The 18,607-nt window shown below is 37.9% G+C and overlaps 4 protein-coding genes across 8 annotated transcripts; 2 read left to right on the forward strand and 2 right to left on the reverse strand.

The window, feature by feature from the left end:
• Positions 1–2,012: 2,012 nt before the first annotated feature.
• LOC18017462 (flowering-promoting factor 1-like protein 2) lies at positions 2,013–2,816 on the forward strand. The gene has a single exon (XM_006399496.2). The coding sequence runs from the start codon at positions 2,099–2,101 to the stop codon at positions 2,435–2,437; it is 339 nt and encodes a 112-aa protein (XP_006399559.1). The 5' UTR covers positions 2,013–2,098; the 3' UTR covers positions 2,438–2,816.
• A 431-nt stretch (positions 2,817–3,247) lies between these two features.
• Positions 3,248–7,529, forward strand: LOC18017463 (HBS1-like protein). Of its 2 annotated transcripts, XM_024156678.1 has the most exons (12): positions 3,248–3,385; positions 3,823–3,931; positions 4,028–4,180; positions 4,452–4,661; positions 4,802–4,879; positions 5,060–5,445; positions 5,524–5,634; positions 5,713–6,200; positions 6,310–6,478; positions 6,623–6,862; positions 6,962–7,096; positions 7,180–7,529. In XM_024156678.1, exons 2-12 carry the CDS (start codon positions 3,832–3,834, stop codon positions 7,303–7,305), a joined length of 2,196 nt encoding a protein of 731 aa, XP_024012446.1. In that variant the 5' UTR covers positions 3,248–3,385; positions 3,823–3,831; the 3' UTR covers positions 7,306–7,529. The 2 variants fall into 2 exon arrangements, with proteins under 2 accessions (XP_024012446.1, XP_006399560.1); XM_006399497.2 differs by lacking the exon at positions 4,452–4,661.
• Positions 7,530–7,978: 449 nt separating this feature from the next.
• LOC18017464 (E3 ubiquitin-protein ligase MBR2) lies at positions 7,979–11,114 on the reverse strand. The gene is made up of 6 exons (XM_006399499.2): positions 11,012–11,114; positions 9,036–10,174; positions 8,898–8,948; positions 8,701–8,802; positions 8,429–8,587; positions 7,979–8,299 (listed from the first exon to the last, which is right to left on the reverse strand). Exons 2-6 carry the CDS (start codon positions 10,152–10,154, stop codon positions 8,159–8,161), a joined length of 1,572 nt encoding a protein of 523 aa, XP_006399562.1. The 5' UTR covers positions 10,155–10,174; positions 11,012–11,114; the 3' UTR covers positions 7,979–8,158.
• A 3,249-nt stretch (positions 11,115–14,363) lies between these two features.
• LOC18017465 (pentatricopeptide repeat-containing protein At5g10690) lies at positions 14,364–18,455 on the reverse strand. Of its 4 annotated transcripts, XM_024156882.1 has the most exons (13): positions 18,093–18,455; positions 17,857–17,989; positions 17,638–17,735; positions 17,351–17,512; positions 17,171–17,239; positions 16,898–17,033; positions 16,563–16,795; positions 16,338–16,415; positions 16,159–16,227; positions 15,833–16,009; positions 15,487–15,716; positions 15,034–15,088; positions 14,430–14,592 (listed from the first exon to the last, which is right to left on the reverse strand). In XM_024156882.1, the coding sequence occupies exons 1-13, from the start codon at positions 18,453–18,455 to the stop codon at positions 14,563–14,565; spliced, it is 1,833 nt and encodes a 610-aa protein (XP_024012650.1). In that variant the 3' UTR covers positions 14,430–14,562. The 4 variants fall into 4 exon arrangements, with proteins under 4 accessions (XP_024012649.1, XP_024012650.1, XP_006399563.2 ...); XM_024156881.1 differs by lacking the exon at positions 15,034–15,088 and having other exon boundaries at positions 14,364–14,589; XM_006399500.2 differs by lacking the exon at positions 14,430–14,592 and having other exon boundaries at positions 14,821–15,088.
• Positions 18,456–18,607: the final 152 nt, after the last annotated feature.

The raw sequence follows: 18,607 nt of genomic DNA on the forward strand, positions 1-18,607 counted from the left end.
TGTATATATTCCCCAATCTCCGTATCTTGAATTAGTTCTAATTCCGTATTAAACAACTATATATATATATATATATTGGCATCTCTACACTCATTTGCTCCCCCATGCATCTTTATCTTTAGCTTTTGGGGTTAATATATATATTTTGAAACATATATAAAGTTTTTCGCGGTGTCCGAATATTAACTAAGTTCTCATCAGATATTAATATAAAATTTGTTCATTTTATCGATCGGACATAACTTCTGTGATGACAAGACGACCATTAATACGTTAAGTCGATTTCTGACTTATTCACAATAGAAATCGATTTCTATAAATATATCGGTTAACCTAAAAGTAGAGGGGGTGAAATCTTGGTAAAATAATCACACAGTTATAAAAACAAATGAGGAAAGTAAACTAAAAACTAAAATGATAATTTCTTTTATAAAAGATAAAAAACAGAAATGTTAACTGAACGTCAGCGAGCATTAATTTGACTACAAAAGTATTTTCTAAAACCCGTTCTATATATTTTGATTTCCAGGACGGGTTAGACGAATCTATACGGCTCTGCATCAGTATGTAAAATGACAATACGTATGAAAGTCTTGTTCGAACTTTTGGTCGGATTGCTGTAGTAATTCCATTCTTGTCGAAATAAAATACTAGTTCCTTGTAATTAGTAAAAAACACTCGTTCCTTGAACGAGACGTTAACAAGAGTACATATTCCGTTTTACTACTAATATGTAATAAGAATACGAATTTTCTTTAATTTATGAAAACGATGTCTTAAAATAAATTTAAAATGCATGATTCGGCCAGTGACGTACGAAGCTTTCGTGCATGCACTAACGAAATCGGAAATCGCCAAATCGGCTGACTAGAATAATATAGTTTTGGTGAATAAATACTGCGTCGACTAGCCTCGGATAACTATAATATCATCATGAAATCAAAAAGTAATTATTCAATGGATGGAGATTGGAGAATAGTCTCACAGACAAATAAATACGTGATTCGCAGACTCACATTTATGCTATTCGGAAATTAATTAGCCCCACCATTAGGGCTCCGATCCTTTCCATGGGTTTTGTACGCTGATTTGTTGCTTTTTCCCGAAAGCTGGCTAAGTGAAAATAGAACTGTAAAAGAAATTACCAGTAGAGATATCATGTATATTGCGATATCGGATCCACCTCAATCAGTTATATGTAATTAAGTGAGAATCAGAATAATTAAGTAGCAACTCACCAGTCACTGACGCATCTGCGGTATTCATTCTCATAAAACAAAAAAAAGGTGCATGAGTTAAGGCAAAGACTATGAAAATAAATAAAAGAAAATCTCTATCGATCGAATATCAACAATATTTAAAGATGTATTAAGATGGAGAAGAATTGAGGTGATGGTATAAGTGTGTCCCACAATATCTAGATTCTCAAACGATAGAGACGGACTTTACCCTACCCTCTCATTTTTTTTAGTATATAAAATTAAGAGCATCTGCAACGCGAGTATTTACTCAGGTCTCTAACAATTTTTTTAATTAAAAAATACAAATAGAAGAGAAAATTTGCTGGAGACGTTTCTTTAATGGGTACCGATGAAGACGTTTCTTCCCTACTTTTAATATTAAAAAAATTGGGAAGAGACCAAAGACTGTATTTGCATTGTGGATGCTCTAAATGTTTCGGCTTTCTAGGTTCTCCCCAATCCTCCATTAATCGTTTCTTTTTAAATTAAGATCACTATCGAGAATATAAACCAAATAAACAAGTGATACTTTAGAAATGATTTCCCTAATGTTTTTAACAAGGATGTGTCTCGTTAAAGTATAGTGATTGTGCGTTTCGATTAATCATCTTATTCTTTATTCTTTATGATCTTCCAATTATTTGATCTTCTCTTAAAAGAGCTAGCATCTTTTAGGTTTATAAAAAATAGTCTTAGTTATGTATATCAGTATATGTGACTTATCATATGGCTATAAATACAGAGCCCTTGCACACAACCTCTCTCATAACTAAACACCAACTCAATATCTCGAGAACCCTTACTATATATTCTCTCTCTATAGATAAAAAAGATATATAAACTCATTTTGGGAGGTCATGTCAGGCGTTTGGGTGTTCAACAACGGAGTGATACGTCTAGTAGAGAACCCAAACCAGTCCGGTAGAGCCCCCACTCAGACGCACGGCCGGAGAAATGTCTTGGTTTACTTGCCGACCGGTGAAGTGGTTTCTTCTTACTCGTCGCTCGAACAAATCCTAAGGAGCCTCGGGTGGGAAAGATACTTCAATGGAGACTCCGATCTCATCCAATACCACAAACGCTCCTCGATCGACCTCATCTCCTTACCAAGAGACTTCTCCAAGTTCAATTCCGTTTACATGTACGACATCGTCGTCAAGAACCCTAATACCTTCCACGTCCGCGATTTCAATTGAAATCCACGGTTAAATACGACGGAAACTTATTACAGAATATATATGCAGTGGTTATGTGAATTGCGTACTTTTGAAAGAGAAGATGTGTGCAGCTTTTTGAATTCGACAAACAAAGGGGATGGCTATTGGAATATCATCACTTAGTTAGCTTGTGTTAATTTTTGTTAATTGATATGTACGCTTAATTGTTGGGATTGGTTTTAAATGTGTCTCCAAGTTTGTTGCATGTAGTGCATGCTTCAATCTTCTTAATCTTTGTGAGGCTTGTGTGGATGTTTAAGAGTAGTGTTGCCAAAAGGTGGCACATTACTTAAGCCGTCGTTGATTTGTTTATTTTTGTAGCTTTGTAATTGTGGTGATCTATATGTATGTAAGTTACGTTTTGTTACTCTTGAGTTTAAGCTATATTCGATTCGCATCGTTGGTGAAGCAATATTCCTTTTCGTTATGTAATTGAAGTGACATATGTCCGAGCAAAACTAGGGTTAATTTTTAATTTTTTAATTTTTTACCCTAATTAGTCTTACGGAAATAATTAGTTTACTTAAAAACACAAAAAACGCACGACACACGTAAGACATAGGTCTGACTGACTGTACGAGGAGAGAAAACAGACATGAGTTTGACTGAGTCATACATAGCACGTCATCAAATTATGTGCCATCGTTGATTGTTCAGATCCTGAAAATAATAAAGGTTTTTGATCCAGCACAGATAGGCAGGCCTGTTAAAAGCCCAACTTATATTTTAGTTGTCGATTACGAATTTGTACTTTCCCGAATTGGTACTCTATCCAAACGAATCCCGAACCCGGACCCAAACCCTGATCCGGATCCTTTCTCGTCGGCTTCAACAAGCGACGAACCGATTGAGAGCAATTTACAGGAAGAGAACTTGGAAGGAAGGAACGTTCTTCTTAAAAACAATTTTGCCATACTACTAGTCTTTGTAAGTTGGTGGATCAGTATTTTGCCAGAATACTAGTTGTTTTGTAAGTTCAAGTTAGTGAATTTGGATTTTGGTAATTCTCAAAATCATCGTCGTAGGCTGCTCTTTTTTTTCTATTGAATTCTAATTATCCGTCTCTCTTTTCGATTCCCAGAAGAAAAGAAAAAAAAACAGTTTTGGAGATAAATTTTGAAGCTTCCAGAAACCAGTAGCTATTCTCTCTTTGTTTCTCATTGCTTTTGATGCTTGTTGGTTTTCTGATTTCTGCTTCCTGGGTTTAATTCAGAAGCAATGTAGGAGCTTCTTGCGTCTGAGTCTTGTCTGAATTATCTTACTTTTTTTTATATTCATTAATGGTGACTCTTTCAGATTTTTAGGTGATGTGTTTGCACAGAATAGAGACTTTAGTTATTTACAATTTCTACCTTTGTGCGCAGAAACAAACGATGCCTCGTAAAGGATTCTCCAATTTCGATGATTATGATGATGGTTTTGATGATGAAGATGATTATGATTATGACTATGATATAGATATAGATGAACAAGGTAAACATCTTCCCATCCCTTTCTTGTGAGGTGGTTTGATTGTCTCTATTAGCTTTTTTTTTTGGTAGTTTATATTCCTCTTTTACTCAACTGCAGAAGCTGCTGAACCAAAGGAAGAAGTTGCTCAGCAAGGGCTTTGGCGATGTGCAATCTGTACTTATGACAATGATGAGAGTATGTTTGTGTGTGATATTTGCGGCGTTCTTCGTCATCCTTCGGCTGGAAATCAAACTATCAATAACAATACAGGTACTAATTAGGCATTCTCTCTTCCAGTCTGTATTCGTGAGACCCTGTAATATAATATTAAATAGAGAAGCTAGTTGTTACAGTTGCTCTTTGCCTCTGCATAGGATACATGAGTTATTGCGTAATGTCTAATCTTTATCATTTGTTTCGTTCTTTGAGGTCCCTTGATTATGCTATTGGTATATGTTTGGCAAACTTAGTGACTGTGGTTTATGTACTTTGATTTTGCTATTCTAGGTGTTTAATTATAGAATAGATGTGTTTTGTGCAGTTGAAGGCATATGCAAAGAATCAATGGTATCCAAATTGGCAAAGTCTCTTTTCGAATCAGTCCCATCTAATACAATGAAAAGGGGTGTTCTTTATCTGCCTGAGCACAAGAATCTTGTGATGGAGCAGGGACCTCTGTCTGGAATTTCCCGTGGGAATATTCATGATCTCCACAAGGCTTTTAGTTCTAAAAATGCCTGCGTTAGTATAGGTTGTGAACTTGGCTATAGTTTGGTAGTGTTATCTGCGTTTCAGTTTTCCTGATATGCTGTTCGTGTTGAGAGTCTATAGCTGGTTTTAGGCATTTATGGCGTTATTCTGACTTTTTTTTTTTTTTTAACTTATGTATAGCACCTTTCAAGTTTGATTCTCCATCCCCAGATGATGTAGTTTCCAATGGACTAACTTCCTCGAGAACTGGTCCACAAGGTATCCACACTTGGTTTTCACTTTGAGCTTGATGCTTTATGTTAAATAGGGATGAAGTCATGAAGATCGTTTGTTTTCCTTCTAAAGGGCTTTGGTGTTTATCGGCTTAGATTCTCTTCAGGAAATTTATTATCTTTAAGTAAATATTTGGTGTTTGAAGTGCGTTCTTTACTCTAACAGTTAGCACGAGGCAGAAAGAGAAGCAAGATAGCGCAGAACAGAATTCTGTAAAGAAAAGAGGAGATAGTTCAGAAACAAGCTCTCGAGGTAGACATGATAACGCTGAAAATAGTTTTTCAAAGGGCAGTGCTGGTGGCATAAAATCTGGCAAAAGTTTGCCAAAAGCAAAAGCAGATATGTCTACTGAGACAAGTTCTTCGTCCAAAAATGTGGAGGTGTCGGAGAGTCTTACTGGTACTATGAACAAGATGTCTTTGACTGAGGAAACAAAAAAGTCCAACGATATTAAAACTAGAATACCAATATCAAAATCTAAGCATAAGCCAGAGGAGTGGATGCTTCTTGATGAAGAATCAGATACACTAAGTCAACTTAATCTTGCCATCGTGAGTTTCTTATATTTATGGCGATTTTACTGAGTTTTTATCAAGGCAGAATTACTGATGGTTGCAATATAATTGTAGGTGGGACATGTTGATTCCGGTAAGTCAACACTTTCGGGTAGATTACTGCATCTATTGGGAAGAATATCTCAAAAGCAAATGCACAAGTTTGAGAAAGAAGCAAAGTTGCAGGTAACCTTTTTTTTTTCAGAGGCTCAAAAATGCAAAATTTTGGTCTGTTTGCTGACATTGTGTTTCTGATTCGATCAGGGCAAAGGGTCCTTTGCATATGCCTGGGCATTGGATGAGAGTGCTGAAGAGAGGGAACGAGGAATAACAATGACTGTTGCTGTTGCTTATTTCAATTCCAAAAGACATCATGTTGTTTTGCTCGACTCTCCTGGGCACAAAGATTTTGTTCCAAACATGATCGCAGGAGCAACACAAGCAGATGCTGCAATTCTGGTCATAGATGCATCTATTGGTGCTTTTGAAGCTGGTTTTGATAATTTGAAAGGCCAGACAAGGGAGCATGCTCGGGTTCTTAGAGGTTTTGGCGTGGAGCAAGTCATAGTTGCAGTCAACAAAATGGATATTGTTGGGTATTCGAAGGACAGATTTGATTTGATTAAGCAGCATGTTGGATCTTTTTTGCATTCCTGTCGTTTTAAAGATTCGTCTCTGACATGGATTCCATTAAGTGCCATGGAAAACCAAAACTTGGTGGCAGCTCCCTCTGAAAGCCGCCTATCCTCATGGTAAGTTCATGTGTCCATTTCCTGATATCTAACCTTGCATTTTTCTGGTACAGCTAGCTGGTGAATTGCTTAGCCTATCTGAAATGGTTAAATTTTTGCTGAAATACAGGTATCAGGGTCCATGTTTATTGGATGCCGTTGATTCTGTCAAGTCTCCTGATAGAGACGTCTCAAAGCCTCTACTCATGCCTATATGTGACGTTGTAAGATCGACTTCACAAGGGCAGGTATCTGCATGTGGCAAACTTGAAGCTGGAGCTGTTCGGCCAGGATCAAAGGTACACAAGTTTCATGATGGGATATTTATCTCCTTGTTTGGTTGCATGATTGTACTTTCTTGTGGATGTGCCTTTAGTATCTTGTTTTAGGAAGCGAAAGAAACTGCTTGAACTGATACTCACATTCCTGGAATTTTCTGCTAGATAATGGTTATGCCATCGGGAGATCAAGGAACCGTACGGTCTCTGGAGCGTGACTCTGAGGCTTGCTCCATTGCAAGAGCTGGAGATAACGTAGCAATAGTTTTGCAAGGGATCGATGCAAATCAAGTAATGGCAGGAGGTGTTTTGTGCCATCCCGATTACCCGGTTTCAGTAGCGACTCATTTGGAATTGATGGTGCTCGTCTTGGAAGGCGCAACACCGATCTTGCTTGGTTCTCAGGTAAACAAAAAAAGCCCCCTCTCTCGCATGCTCAATCTCCTATTATCTCGTCTCAAGTTTTCTTATCCTTTCCAATTGAAACATCTATCATTTATATAGCTGGAGTTTCATGTGCACCATGCAAAGGAAGCAGCAACGGTTGTGAAACTTGTGGCAATGCTTGATCCCAAAACAGGGGAGGCAACAAAGAAGTCTCCTCGCTGTCTAACTGCTAAACAGAGTGCAATGCTTGAGGTTTGAAAAATCTCTTTTGACTCGTGGCGTGAAACATTACAAAAACTGATTCGATCTGACAATTTTTGTTGTAATAATTGCAGGTGAGTCTTCAATATCCAGTTTGTGTGGAGATATTTTCTGAAAGTAGAGCTCTTGGAAGAGTGTTCCTTAGATCATCAGGAAGAACAGTCGCGATGGGCAAAGTTACACGGATTATCCACGACTGATAAAAAACCCTCTATTGTTGTAAGATCTTTGCTTGTTCATCAGAAATTGAGTCGTCCCAAGTTTTGTCTACAATACTTACTATATATATAATATATCCTAAAATTCGTTGCAAAAATTATTCAATTAAAATTTCAATGTGTAGTTCTATTTTTTCTTGTCTTTAAGGTTTTAAACACAATAACATTTTTTAAGAGAAAAAAGTATGTCATTTACGTTTTCCGGAAAGCGAACATATTGTAATTTTAATAATTCTATAGAGATTGACATTACTTTATTTCCTAAGGTACTCACTGCCGAAAGAGACGAGAGTAATTGGTAATTAGTATAAACCAAAAATTAGTCTCCAGAAATAAAGTTCGTAAAATATGTCCAGTGTTTTGTCATTTGTGATATTCGTTTTGAGAATTTTTTTTTTTTTATCTTTTGTCTAACAATACAGATTACGGTGTTTCGTTTTTCCGCTGGCGGTACACAACACCATTAAACTGCTATAGATTTGATGTTTTTTTTGGCAATTTTCCTGCAACAATTTTATTGGGAAGTAACAAATTCGTATTTCCGTACGATTTAGTATGAACTATAAAGAATGTAGAAAAATAGAAAGAGTAAAGTTGGTATGAACTAAAAAATGTTTCAGGTTCGAATCAACAGTTGAGCTTTCATCTTATATGTCCCATTTGTAATTGTACCCAATTGGGTCAAAGGAAAAAAAAAGGTGATATGTACAAAAGAAGAGAGAGAGAAAGAGCAAGATGATGTAGAGACATTCACTTGGTGTCTAGTGAAGAATCAATGTATCTGCATCATCTTGGAATCATCCCACAAAGCTAAAGTTGGGTGTGGCATTATCAACTACAACGATTTTTCCTCTTCCGCAGAGGTTTTGCAGATAGGGCACCAATTCTTCATCCGCAGCCATTGTTGTACACAGCTCACATGGTACATATGCTCACATGGCATAGTCCCTACTTCATCTCCAGCAATATACTCTTCCTGCAAGACATTATATGTATATAACATTAACCTCTTCTTCGTTTCACTAAAACCCGTATACCTTATTGTCCAAATTCAGCTCAGACACTAGATAAAACAGTGGATTAGTTTATATAGTTTGGGAGAGACCTGGCAAATACTGCACTTGATATCATCATCCTTATTCAGAGAACTGGCACAAGTTTCATCCGTCTCCAGATAAATACTCTTCTTGAGGCTTCTCGAGAGTGCTTCTTCGCTTAGAGCTGTGCTCACTGTACCCATTTTATCCCCCAAAGCTAGTAGTTCCTGCAAGATTGTGTTCATATGATTTAGCTTTAATTTTAATAGACAGTTTGATTGGTAAGCTAAAAATGGTGAATAAGAGCCCAAGGGATCAAGATGTAAAATCCAAGACTGACCTCATATGACATATTATCAATGTCAAGCCTCATATCCCTATGCTGATCGTAGAAGCTGATCATACCATTTGAGAATAGATTTGTCTCTAAAGAAGCCAATTGCTGTGGGAAAAGAAGCAGAACAGACATTAGAAACGTCAGAAACACTCTATACTCGGAGAAACATGTTCATATCAGAAGACCAAGCTGCTGATTACCTCGTAGGTAAGCTCTTGATCACGTTCAATTCTTTCCAGGGCCAACAATACCTGAAACATTTTCAAAATAGTGTTATCATGACCAAAGATCATGTCAAAGCTTCTAATGAAATCAGACAACAAGGTGACGGAAGCTACCTCTGCAATTCCATTAATGCTGTAGCGACTTAAACCATCCCGGTTCTCCAAAGAGCGTGAAGGGTCAGCTTCTGAGGGGCTACCAGGCATCATGCTACGTAACCTGCCAGTACTACTGTTCGGCCTGGTGTAACTATTTGATGGACTAAATGAAAGAGAAGGAGTGGGATCGGTTGGTGTTGCAGGACGAGGTGTTTGTCGAGAAGTGGCAGGGGATGCAACAGATCCAAGTCGCCCTGATCTACCAAAATAACCAGTTCTACTACCACTACTTGAAACAACACTGTTGTCCCTGATAGTTGGTACTATTCGATTCCTTCTGTTATCAGAAAGTGTTATGCCATTACCATGAGAAGAACTTTGACTCCTACCCTTCACCACCGGCACGCTAGTCTTATTGCCTTTGCTAAAGGAGCTGCTCTCTCCATCAGAGTTTTTCTTATTAGTCAAAGTGATTTTTGTTCCCGGGGTTGAATGAGTTCGAAGAACATCAGACACAGAGTTGCACCTCATGTTCCTGCTCAGACCACCTCTAACAGTGTGCTCGCTACCAGAAGATGAAGAAACAGAGTGACCCATTAGAGCATCTCGAGTGCGTAAGTCAGATTTCTGATGACTACTTCTGATGGTTCCTCTACTTGAGTTTCCAGCCTTTGCCATTACGACCTCTCCAGAAACAGTGTTTTGAGACTGAACATTGATTATGTCTCTTTTAGTCTGTTTGCGTGGAAGGATGGGCTCCACTGCAGCTGGATCATCACTAATACTGCTCGTCTCTGAAGAATTTGTGTCCAAATTAGAAGAGGGCTGTCTCTTGGCAGTACCTTTGGCTAGTTTTCTTAAGTATCCAAATCCACCCGGAGTTCGAGATGAACTCGCAACAATTTCCTTTCCATTTGAGGAAGAACAAATCGGAGGCCGACCAACTTTTGTATTGTTTCCTGTAGAGCCAATCCGAGTTCCTTTGGTGGAAGTTACCTTCGCACTACAGCCAATTCGGCTGCAGAAAGGCACATTCTTATCATCTTTCTTGTTCATATTCTCACGCAGAACAAGACCACTCGCTTTTCGCGGAACAGCCAGTCGGTCAACTAATCGTTTGCCTGCACGTGTATCCATGAATCAAAGAAACCCTTTCTCTGCAAACAAAAAAGTACACTTTCAGATATTTGAAATTCATCATTTTAAAAAGTGCATCCAGCGTGAGCTGTATCAAATAGAATATTCACTAATACCAAACAAAATCTACAGATAACATCAAAAAAAAAAAAGCTTCAACAAGAGAATAAAGCCATCAAAGCTTTAAGGAAGGTCTTCCACCAAATGAAAGGAAAATTTAAAGTATCACGGAGAGGAGAAGAGATAACCACAGAAAAAGCTTACGAGGGAGACCATGAGAGTAGATGTATAGATCATCTAGAGCAAAACACCTGGTGTTTATAACTTGATGAATCATAAAAATCAGGCCACAAAGATGATTATGTGATGGTGGGTAGAGAGAGATGAACAAAGAAACCAAAAGAGAGAAAAGAGGAGGTGACTAATGGTCCCATCCAAGAGAAAATAAAGGGGCTGATTCGAATTACACGGACTTTCCAATAAACACAATGACCCTTTTTCCCGGGATTCCAGGTTCATCACTTCAAAATCCAAACAGAGAGACATACATATATATATATATATATATATATATGGGAGCTGAGACAATTACAGAAACTCTGCCCTTCAGAGTTTCCGATCAGAGCTCTAATACAACAATACAGGAATCGAACCCTAAACAGTGAAATTCCGATGGAGATACGTAATCATCTAGCAACCTGGAAATAACAACTTGTACAAAATTGAAATTCAAACCAAAGACAGAAACAGTAACATACGAGAGAATCTGAAACAAAACATATGAGTTATTTTCTCGCGATCGTCTTAAAGAGACTGCGAAAGCTGATACGAGAGAGGGAAAAAAAATCCGGTGTTACCTTTTCCGAGCGATTACTCTCCGCCGTCTGTGATTTTAGAAAAACGTGGAAAGATGTGTGAGAGAGATAGGCAAGACGATATATATTTCCACCAAAAAAATAGAGAAGACGATATATTATAAAAAAATAAAAGATTTTTGGGGTTTATAAAGTTTTAGTTTAGCTCAGAGGAAAAGAAAAATAAAAGTGGCGTAGCAAGCGTGGAAAAGTGGTCAGAGAGATCAAGGCCGTTGATTTCGGGTTTGGCTTAGTTAAAGCCAAATATGGACGGCTGATATGCACGCTGACGTCGCCCTCAGTAGACGGGAGAGTATTAGGAAGAACGAAAACGACACCGTTTGTCGCTAGCGGCGTTACGTACGGTAGACGGAATGATAGTGAATTAAATTTCTCTTTTTTTTTTTGGTTGGGGTCAGATTAATGGAGTTCGTTGGCGATAAAAATTAATTACTGTTGCAAAGAAAATTAGATAACGGATTAGATTAAATAATTACTGGTATTGATGATGTCGAAAAAGGTGTATAAGCAAACGTATCGGCCTTTTTTGGCGTAAATCAACAGACTCTTCTTCCCAAAGGATAAACTAAACTAAAGATAAATCTTGTTTCGCATCAGGAAAAGAAGAAAATCTTTTGGGATTTGTTGCGGTATTGGAGGAGTTCTTAGAAACTGTATACTTTTTATAACCTCGTCTACTTATGTATAATATACACATTTCGAACATGATACGAATCAATCCATATAACCTCGTCTACTTATATTTATTCCAACGATGAATTGCTTTCACTTTTTTTTTTAACGATGAATAACTTGAATTTCACGATCTTAATAACACTCATGCATTTAAAGTTAGAGATCAAATGATCAATCTTTGGTCTTTACTGGATGCACAACATGTGTTTGGTTATTGTGAAATTCTTTTATACAACACACCAAAAAGCGAGCCTATATAAGAACTTAATCAATAACACTAGAATTTAATAAATATACATAAAATTCCATGACCTTTTAAATCCTTCTACCAATAACCTTCCTAAAACAAATACATGGAACGTAACTAGTGGTCTTTAGTAAGAGTTTATGAGTTTGTTGATACTACTATGCATGTGGTAAGTTTTTATCTCAGCTCTGAAAAAAATCAATCTTTTTGAAACCAACCAATTATCATCTTTCGTGGTTTTCAAAGCTCAGAGACTTTCAACGGAAGTTAGGTTTTATCTCTCGTGTTTAACTGTGAGGGATTGCGAAATTGAGTTTTTGTTTTTATCTTGTGGAAAACAAGGAATGGTCGTCAATGAGTTTTTCATTTACCTTAAGGGCTTAAGTATACGACAACCATTACTGCACAATCTCTAGATACGTGTTGAGCATTTGCGACTACGAAATTGTTTTCGTATCGGCTGATGAAAAACTATCAGGTTTTACTTGGCATCTTAACTTAGTAAAAGACAACCAATAAATGTCAAATTTGAAAATCCCTCCAACGGATCAAATGTTTTTTTCTTATCTTATATTTTCGCAAACCACGTTGATTTATATAAACAGTTTATGCATACTTTTCAGATAAGAGATTTATAAAAACACAGTCTGTCTCATTGTAGTTGCACGTAGTATATATATGTATAATGTATCTTTCTTTTGATTTTCGGATATGTAAAATTATTTGATGATTTTTATCATAAAATCTATTCCAAGTGAATAAGAAGAAGAAATATACTAACCTTGATCAGTGATCAGTTAAACTTTAGAATGGATTTGGTTCACCATATTAAATTTTCTTCTCCTTCGATGGACAAAGAGCAAATCCTTTCTATTTTCTACATTGAACCAACATAACATTTAGATATATATATAAGATATATCTGGATCTTATGTTCCAAAATCTAAAAAAACTGAAATCCAAAAAATTGAGCCGAATTAATCTGACAAACGGAACGCCCATTCTTATAATAATTTGCAGATTTGCTCAAAACTACTTGTAATTAAACGAAATCTGCAGGATCCAGTTCAAATTTTACCATTTCGGTAATGATTTTAAATATCAAAAACATATGTACCTTATATATATCCATATCTATTATTGTTATCTACTATTGTTACCACTTATCCATCTATATATTTACTAATTGCTAGCACCTATCACATTATACAATGTACATTAGAAATTATTAAGAAAGTGATTAAGTACCTAATATATCATTTTATAATTTATAATCATCATATAAAGAATAGAACTATTAACTCTGTTCCTCCATATTGGGCAACAAATCACAGAGTAATCTTTTAATTTAAAGTGTAGTTGTTAAAAACATATAAAGAATATAATATGACAGTCAATAAAAAATAAATAGAATTGGTATTTATTGTTAAACTAAATAAGGAAAAATATGATATTCCATTGAATAGGCATCATTACATATAGAATGAAAAAATACAATTAACTATTATTTATAAGGAAACAAAAAGATAATAAATATATTTAGACATGATCACCATCTAATTAATTATAATTACGTGGAAAGACATGTAATGGTAATATAAAAAAGATAGGACTACCTCAAACGAAAGTCTACGGTTTTCCAAAACGGTCGAAATCGTTAAGGAAAAGAAAAAATAAATGGTGGATTCATGGTCTCCACCACCACCACCATCATCACCACCTAAGAAATGCGAGATTTAAGCTCCGTTTACAAAAACAGAGTTCCAAAAATAAAATAAAAACCCTAGTTGTCCACCACAAATCGTTGGAGATTACGTTCCTTGATAGACACGCCTCGTCTCCTTGGTTCAAAAGCTTCTTATTCATCTCCTTTGATCTCAAGGTATTCATCTTCTCGTAGTGATTCATATCTGAATTGATATTGTTAACTTTTAACTTTAAGGCATAAAGGTTGCTCTGTAATGCATTTTTCTGTTCTCTCTATAATTGAGTAACGTTTTTCGGTAGCGTCTCAGGTCGTTATTTGGTTTCTGAATAATGGCAACGACGTCTAGTACAACGAAAACGAAACAGGACAACCAAAACCTCACCAGATCAAGATCTCTCGGCAGAAAGCCAAAACCGGTAGCATCGTCGGAACCTGAAGAGAACGCAGATGGATCTGAACGGAAAACAACTGAGAAGCCTTTGCCCAATTATCTGAAACCCACAATCAGCTCGAAACCTGACCCGGTCAAGTTCTTGAGGAAGAACAATGCTGTCGAAGACAATCAGAAGCTTCTTCGTAGACGATCCTTTGATCGTCCTCCTTCCTCTTTGACTTCTCCATCGACTTCATCATCATCCCAGAAATCTCTCAATACCTCTCCTCCTGCACGCCCACGAGACAGACCCGCTCTTCCAAGAGAGAAGCCTGTCATTGGTCTGCGTTCTACATCTTTCCATGGAAGCAGCAAAGGCGGTCTCAGAGGAAGCAGTACGGTGAAATCGCCTCCTGCGGCTTCAAGAGGATCTCCGTTGGTGAAGAAGAGCGGTTTAAGCGGTAGCAGTTCTTCCAAGAGTAAAAAGGAAGGTTCTGAGAATGTTCCGAAAAAATCTTCTGGTAAGGAAATTACCCCGGAATCTTCTCCTGTTGCGCCTGCTAAAGAGGATGAAGAGGAGATAGTCAAGGTTGAGACCGATGTACAAGTTTCCGACCACAGAGAAGAACCGAAGGATATAGAAGATAAACATCAGGTTGCACAGCCGGATGAATCCGGTGAAGAGAAGGAGACCGGTCCAATGGATGATGCCTCCAAAGAAGAAGAAGAAAGAAGAGAACTGATTAAGGAGGATAAAACAGAAGAGAAAATAGAGGAGCCAAAAGAAACAGAGAGAACCCAAGAAGACGAGGATGAAGTTGAAAAGAAAGTTGGTGATGAGGAGAGTAGCAAGACAGTTATTACTCCAGATAAGGAAGATGCTGCGAATGTCGAAGAAAGTAAGGAAGAGGAAGAAGCAGCTGATGTTAAAGAAGAAAAGAGCGAAAGCAGCAAAGTCGACGAAGGAAGGAAAGAAACAAAGGCTCAAGTAGAAGAATTACCAGAGGAAGGAACAAAGAAGGAAGTGGTGCAAGGGAAGAAGGAATCTCCATCAGCCTACAACGATGTAATAGCAAGTAAGATGCAAGAAAGCTCGAGGAAGAATAAGGTCTTGGCTCTTGCTGGAGCATTTCAAACCGTCATTGACTATGAAACTGCTGCATCTAAGTGATATACATCTGCATGATATCGTCTAATTAGCTTTTCCTATGTCAGTGTTTTTTTGTTTTCGTTTTTCTTGTTAATTTCTTTCTTGTTTTGGCATACCATCAAATGTTGGACAAATGAATTATATGAATTTGCCTGTGAACATATCAATGCTTCACATGAACTAGTCTGGTTTTTTATTTTCTCTTTACCCAAAGAGATTTCTATGTGCAAAAACGTGAGAGTAATTATCTAACAATTGAAATGAAATGAACTCACTCATACAAAGAAAGGATATTATTACTTACATCCACCAGAGCAGCTTTTGTTCTGGTTCAAATAGCCGATACAATTGTTCTCTTGTAAAAGCTCCAACAGCCTTTGAGCTATAACCGCTCCCACAAATCTTTCCGCAATAAACAACTATAACCATCTTATGTTTCTTTTCCAAAATCAGATCTACCACCCGACCAATCGATGTTGTTGTACTCACACATGGAGGAGGGCTCCTCATCATTGAGACCAATGGCGCATCAAGCTACAAAACAAATTGAAGTGCACAAAAAGTATCATCACTTCATCTTTCTTTTTTTTTTTTTTTTTGTCAAATGTCAACAAGCGCATCAAGCTACTCAAGATTTTGTTTTAACTTACATTGTTGCAATCCTCCCGATGCAAAAGGCCTATGCAGCTTCCCCAATCGTCTACAATCGGCACAACTTGCTCCTTGAAAAACCGCATGGCCACATTCTTCAGCTGCAGCGTGCCTAGCAGTGGCCGAGTGGCTTCAAATCGAATCATAATACTTTCTATTGGTTCACCTGGTATCACCTGGGTCAATAGATTGTTGTTAAATACACAAATCACATCTCCCTTTTAGATTAAAATATTTTTGAGGGAAGCTTAGCAAACACCCAGACGTCACATTCCGAGATCATTTCCATGAACAGAGAGAGTGTAGGAAATAGGTAAATCTATACCTTACTGAGTAGATGTGGACGCAATATAGACTTGGAAAACCCCGACAATGCTTCTAAGCGGACAGCAGCCTGCGGTTGGACAAAATTCACTTTATCCACCCGACTACGGTTTTATCAGACATAACATTTGTCTACCTATTCAAATATCTAATGCCTGAAAGTAACTTTTCACATCATACCATGCCTCCACTAGTCGTCCAAGGTATTGCCTTCCACCTTCTAACGATACTAGTAAGAATCCCGAGGGCCTCATCGAGCTGAAACGTTATCCAGAAAATTAATTAGGACCAGGATCATCACTAGACTAGCAGATATCATCAGAAAATGAAAGACACCATAAAAAGACAAAAGCAAAGACTTCCATTCACTAGAAGGCCCAGCACGTCTATCAAATTGTTTATTACCTGGCCAGCATTGAGAGCAGCTTCCATCAGCAGATTATCAGCTTCTTGTTGAGCCAAATTGGAGATTGTTCCCGAAGTATCTGGCCATAGGCGAAGATACAGGTTTCTAACCATGCCATAATCTCCTTGGACAGCAAAAGCACGCATCATAGACAGGTACAAGTGAGGCTTTGGTCGCAATACTGCATTAGCTCCGCTTCTCTTCAATATTTCACCAAAGACACAGAGGGCACCTGTGAACGGATTCAATAAGTATCCAAAAGAATTTCTCCAAATCCATCTACGTTCCAGATTCCGAGAGCAGTACAATGTAACAGCAATTCATAGTAACATACCGCTCGTTGAACCACACTTAAGCATAGCATCAAGTACTGCTGTAAATGCAGTTCGGTCAATGAACAAGTTATCACACAGTTTCATTTCCAGAAATATTTCCTGAAGTGATGACAGATCCTTCGCATCCCCAAATCCCTAAGAAGTAGGAAACCATCATAAGAGTCAGAAGTTGATTACATGTCATGTATATAGCAGAAAGTACAACAAAGAATACTAGGCCATCTCCCTCCACAAAGAATGGGTATGTAAAGAGATCCAGACTGCTTACTCACCTTCACCAAAGTGGTGTATGTGATAACATCTGGTTGAAGATAATCGTCGTAATATTCCTCTGCTTTCTTCTGAAATTAGAAAACAAGACATCATAATCAACATGAGCCAAGCATTACCCCAGTACTACTCTGAGTAACACTTGGAGTGTAAAACTGGCCTTTTAAATACACACGTGTGACCTTCATTTCCTTAAAAAACTTGATAGCCGCATCCAAATCGCCACACTTGATGCAGGCATGGATCAAAGTATTGTAGGTGGACCTATCAGGCTCCAATCCAAGGCGTAACATTTCATCCAGCAAAAGTACTGCTGCTTGTGGAGATCCTGAGGTGATATACCCCTGAAATACAACAATATATATATATATATATATATATATTTATAAAACTTACCTCCTATTGACTATGGCAAAAGCAAAAAGACACATACCATGAAGATGCTATACAAGTATGCGTTACAAAGTACCTTCATCAACAAGTTATAGATGAGAATAGACGGGCCGCCATGCTCTAAGAGTAAAGTTGCATATCGTGCAAGCAGACCATTGGCACGACGTAAATCTCCTGCACTAGAGCAATATCAAGTACTTTTGCATCGGCCTCAGGCCATGATAGTTCCATTTCATTAACACGAAGACTACATAGTCAAGAATTGCAGCAGCCTTTTACAGCTTAAGAATCTTACCAGCATTGATCAGAGCGTCAAGCAGACCATAGATAAGAGATGATGACAACTTGGGCTTCCCAGCAGCAGTTCCATGCTCTATAGACTCTATCATTTGGAACGCTTCATCAATCCTCCGAGCCTTTCCCAATCCCTTGACAAAATCAAACATTCGAAATCAAATTCAGAAGGTGCTGTGTAGTGTTGTTCTTCTCAGGAAAATCAAAATTCAAAAAAAAGAGTCAAAATCAAGTCACCTTCAAGATAGTGGCGTAAGAAACAGAGTCGAGGCCACACCCACCAGGCTCCGACATCTCATGGAATATCCGGAGAGCCAAATCGACATCTCCGCAGTGAACGCAAGCTTCCAGAACGGAGTTCATCACGATTGTGTTCAGCCTCCCATACCGTTTCTTAGCTGCTTCCACCTCCTCCACAATTTGATCCAGCTGGCGACGGCGCGTGAGGAGAACGATGCGAGAGGTGAGAGGCTTGAGGTTGAGACGCCTGGAGGAGGGAATGGCTCTACGGGGATAACGCCGTCGCGTCGGAACGGAGCAGGACGAAGGAAGAATAAGGTGAGGAGTGGCAAGAAACGAAAAAGCTAAAATCCGATACATTTTCAGGGAGACCGGAGACTACCCATCCGCCATTGATGATGGGCTTCACTTCATCTTGAGCTAAGCGAAGTGGATAACGTCAGAGAATCCAAATCGGAACAAAATCAATCAGTTACTGACATTGGCGGGTCGAAAAAATATTGCGATGTGGA

Source organism: Eutrema salsugineum, unplaced genomic scaffold, assembly GCF_000478725.1.
Source record: "Eutrema salsugineum unplaced genomic scaffold, Eutsalg1_0 scaffold_2, whole genome shotgun sequence".
NCBI classification, from domain to species: Eukaryota; Viridiplantae; Streptophyta; class Magnoliopsida; order Brassicales; family Brassicaceae; genus Eutrema; species Eutrema salsugineum.

Bases quoted from the DNA above. Each gene is read 5' to 3' on its own strand.
- LOC18017465 (XM_006399500.2), bottom strand. From the start codon at position 18,455: ATGTATCGGATTTTAGCTTTTTCGTTTCTTGCCACTCCTCACCTTATT. The intron at 17,034-17,170 runs GTGAGTAAGCAG...CCTACTTCTTAG, and splicing joins CATACACCACTTTGGTGAAG to GGATTTGGGGATGCGAAGGA. The intron at 16,010-16,158 runs GTATAGATTTAC...CTATTGACCCAG, and splicing joins GTCCACATCTACTCAGTAAG to GTGATACCAGGTGAACCAAT.
- LOC18017464 (XM_006399499.2), bottom strand. From the start codon at position 10,154: ATGGATACACGTGCAGGCAAACGATTAGTTGACCGACTGGCTGTTCCG. The intron at 8,949-9,035 runs GTAGCTTCCGTC...AAAATGTTTCAG, and splicing joins GCATTAATGGAATTGCAGAG to GTATTGTTGGCCCTGGAAAG. The intron at 8,803-8,897 runs GTAATCAGCAGC...CTTTTCCCACAG, and splicing joins ATCAAGAGCTTACCTACGAG to CAATTGGCTTCTTTAGAGAC.
- LOC18017463 (XM_024156678.1), top strand. From the start codon at position 3,832: ATGCCTCGTAAAGGATTCTCCAATTTCGATGATTATGATGATGGTTTT. The intron at 4,181-4,451 runs GTACTAATTAGG...TGTTTTGTGCAG, and splicing joins AACTATCAATAACAATACAG to TTGAAGGCATATGCAAAGAA. The intron at 4,662-4,801 runs GTTGTGAACTTG...ACTTATGTATAG, and splicing joins AAATGCCTGCGTTAGTATAG to CACCTTTCAAGTTTGATTCT.
- LOC18017462 (XM_006399496.2), top strand. From the start codon at position 2,099: ATGTCAGGCGTTTGGGTGTTCAACAACGGAGTGATACGTCTAGTAGAG.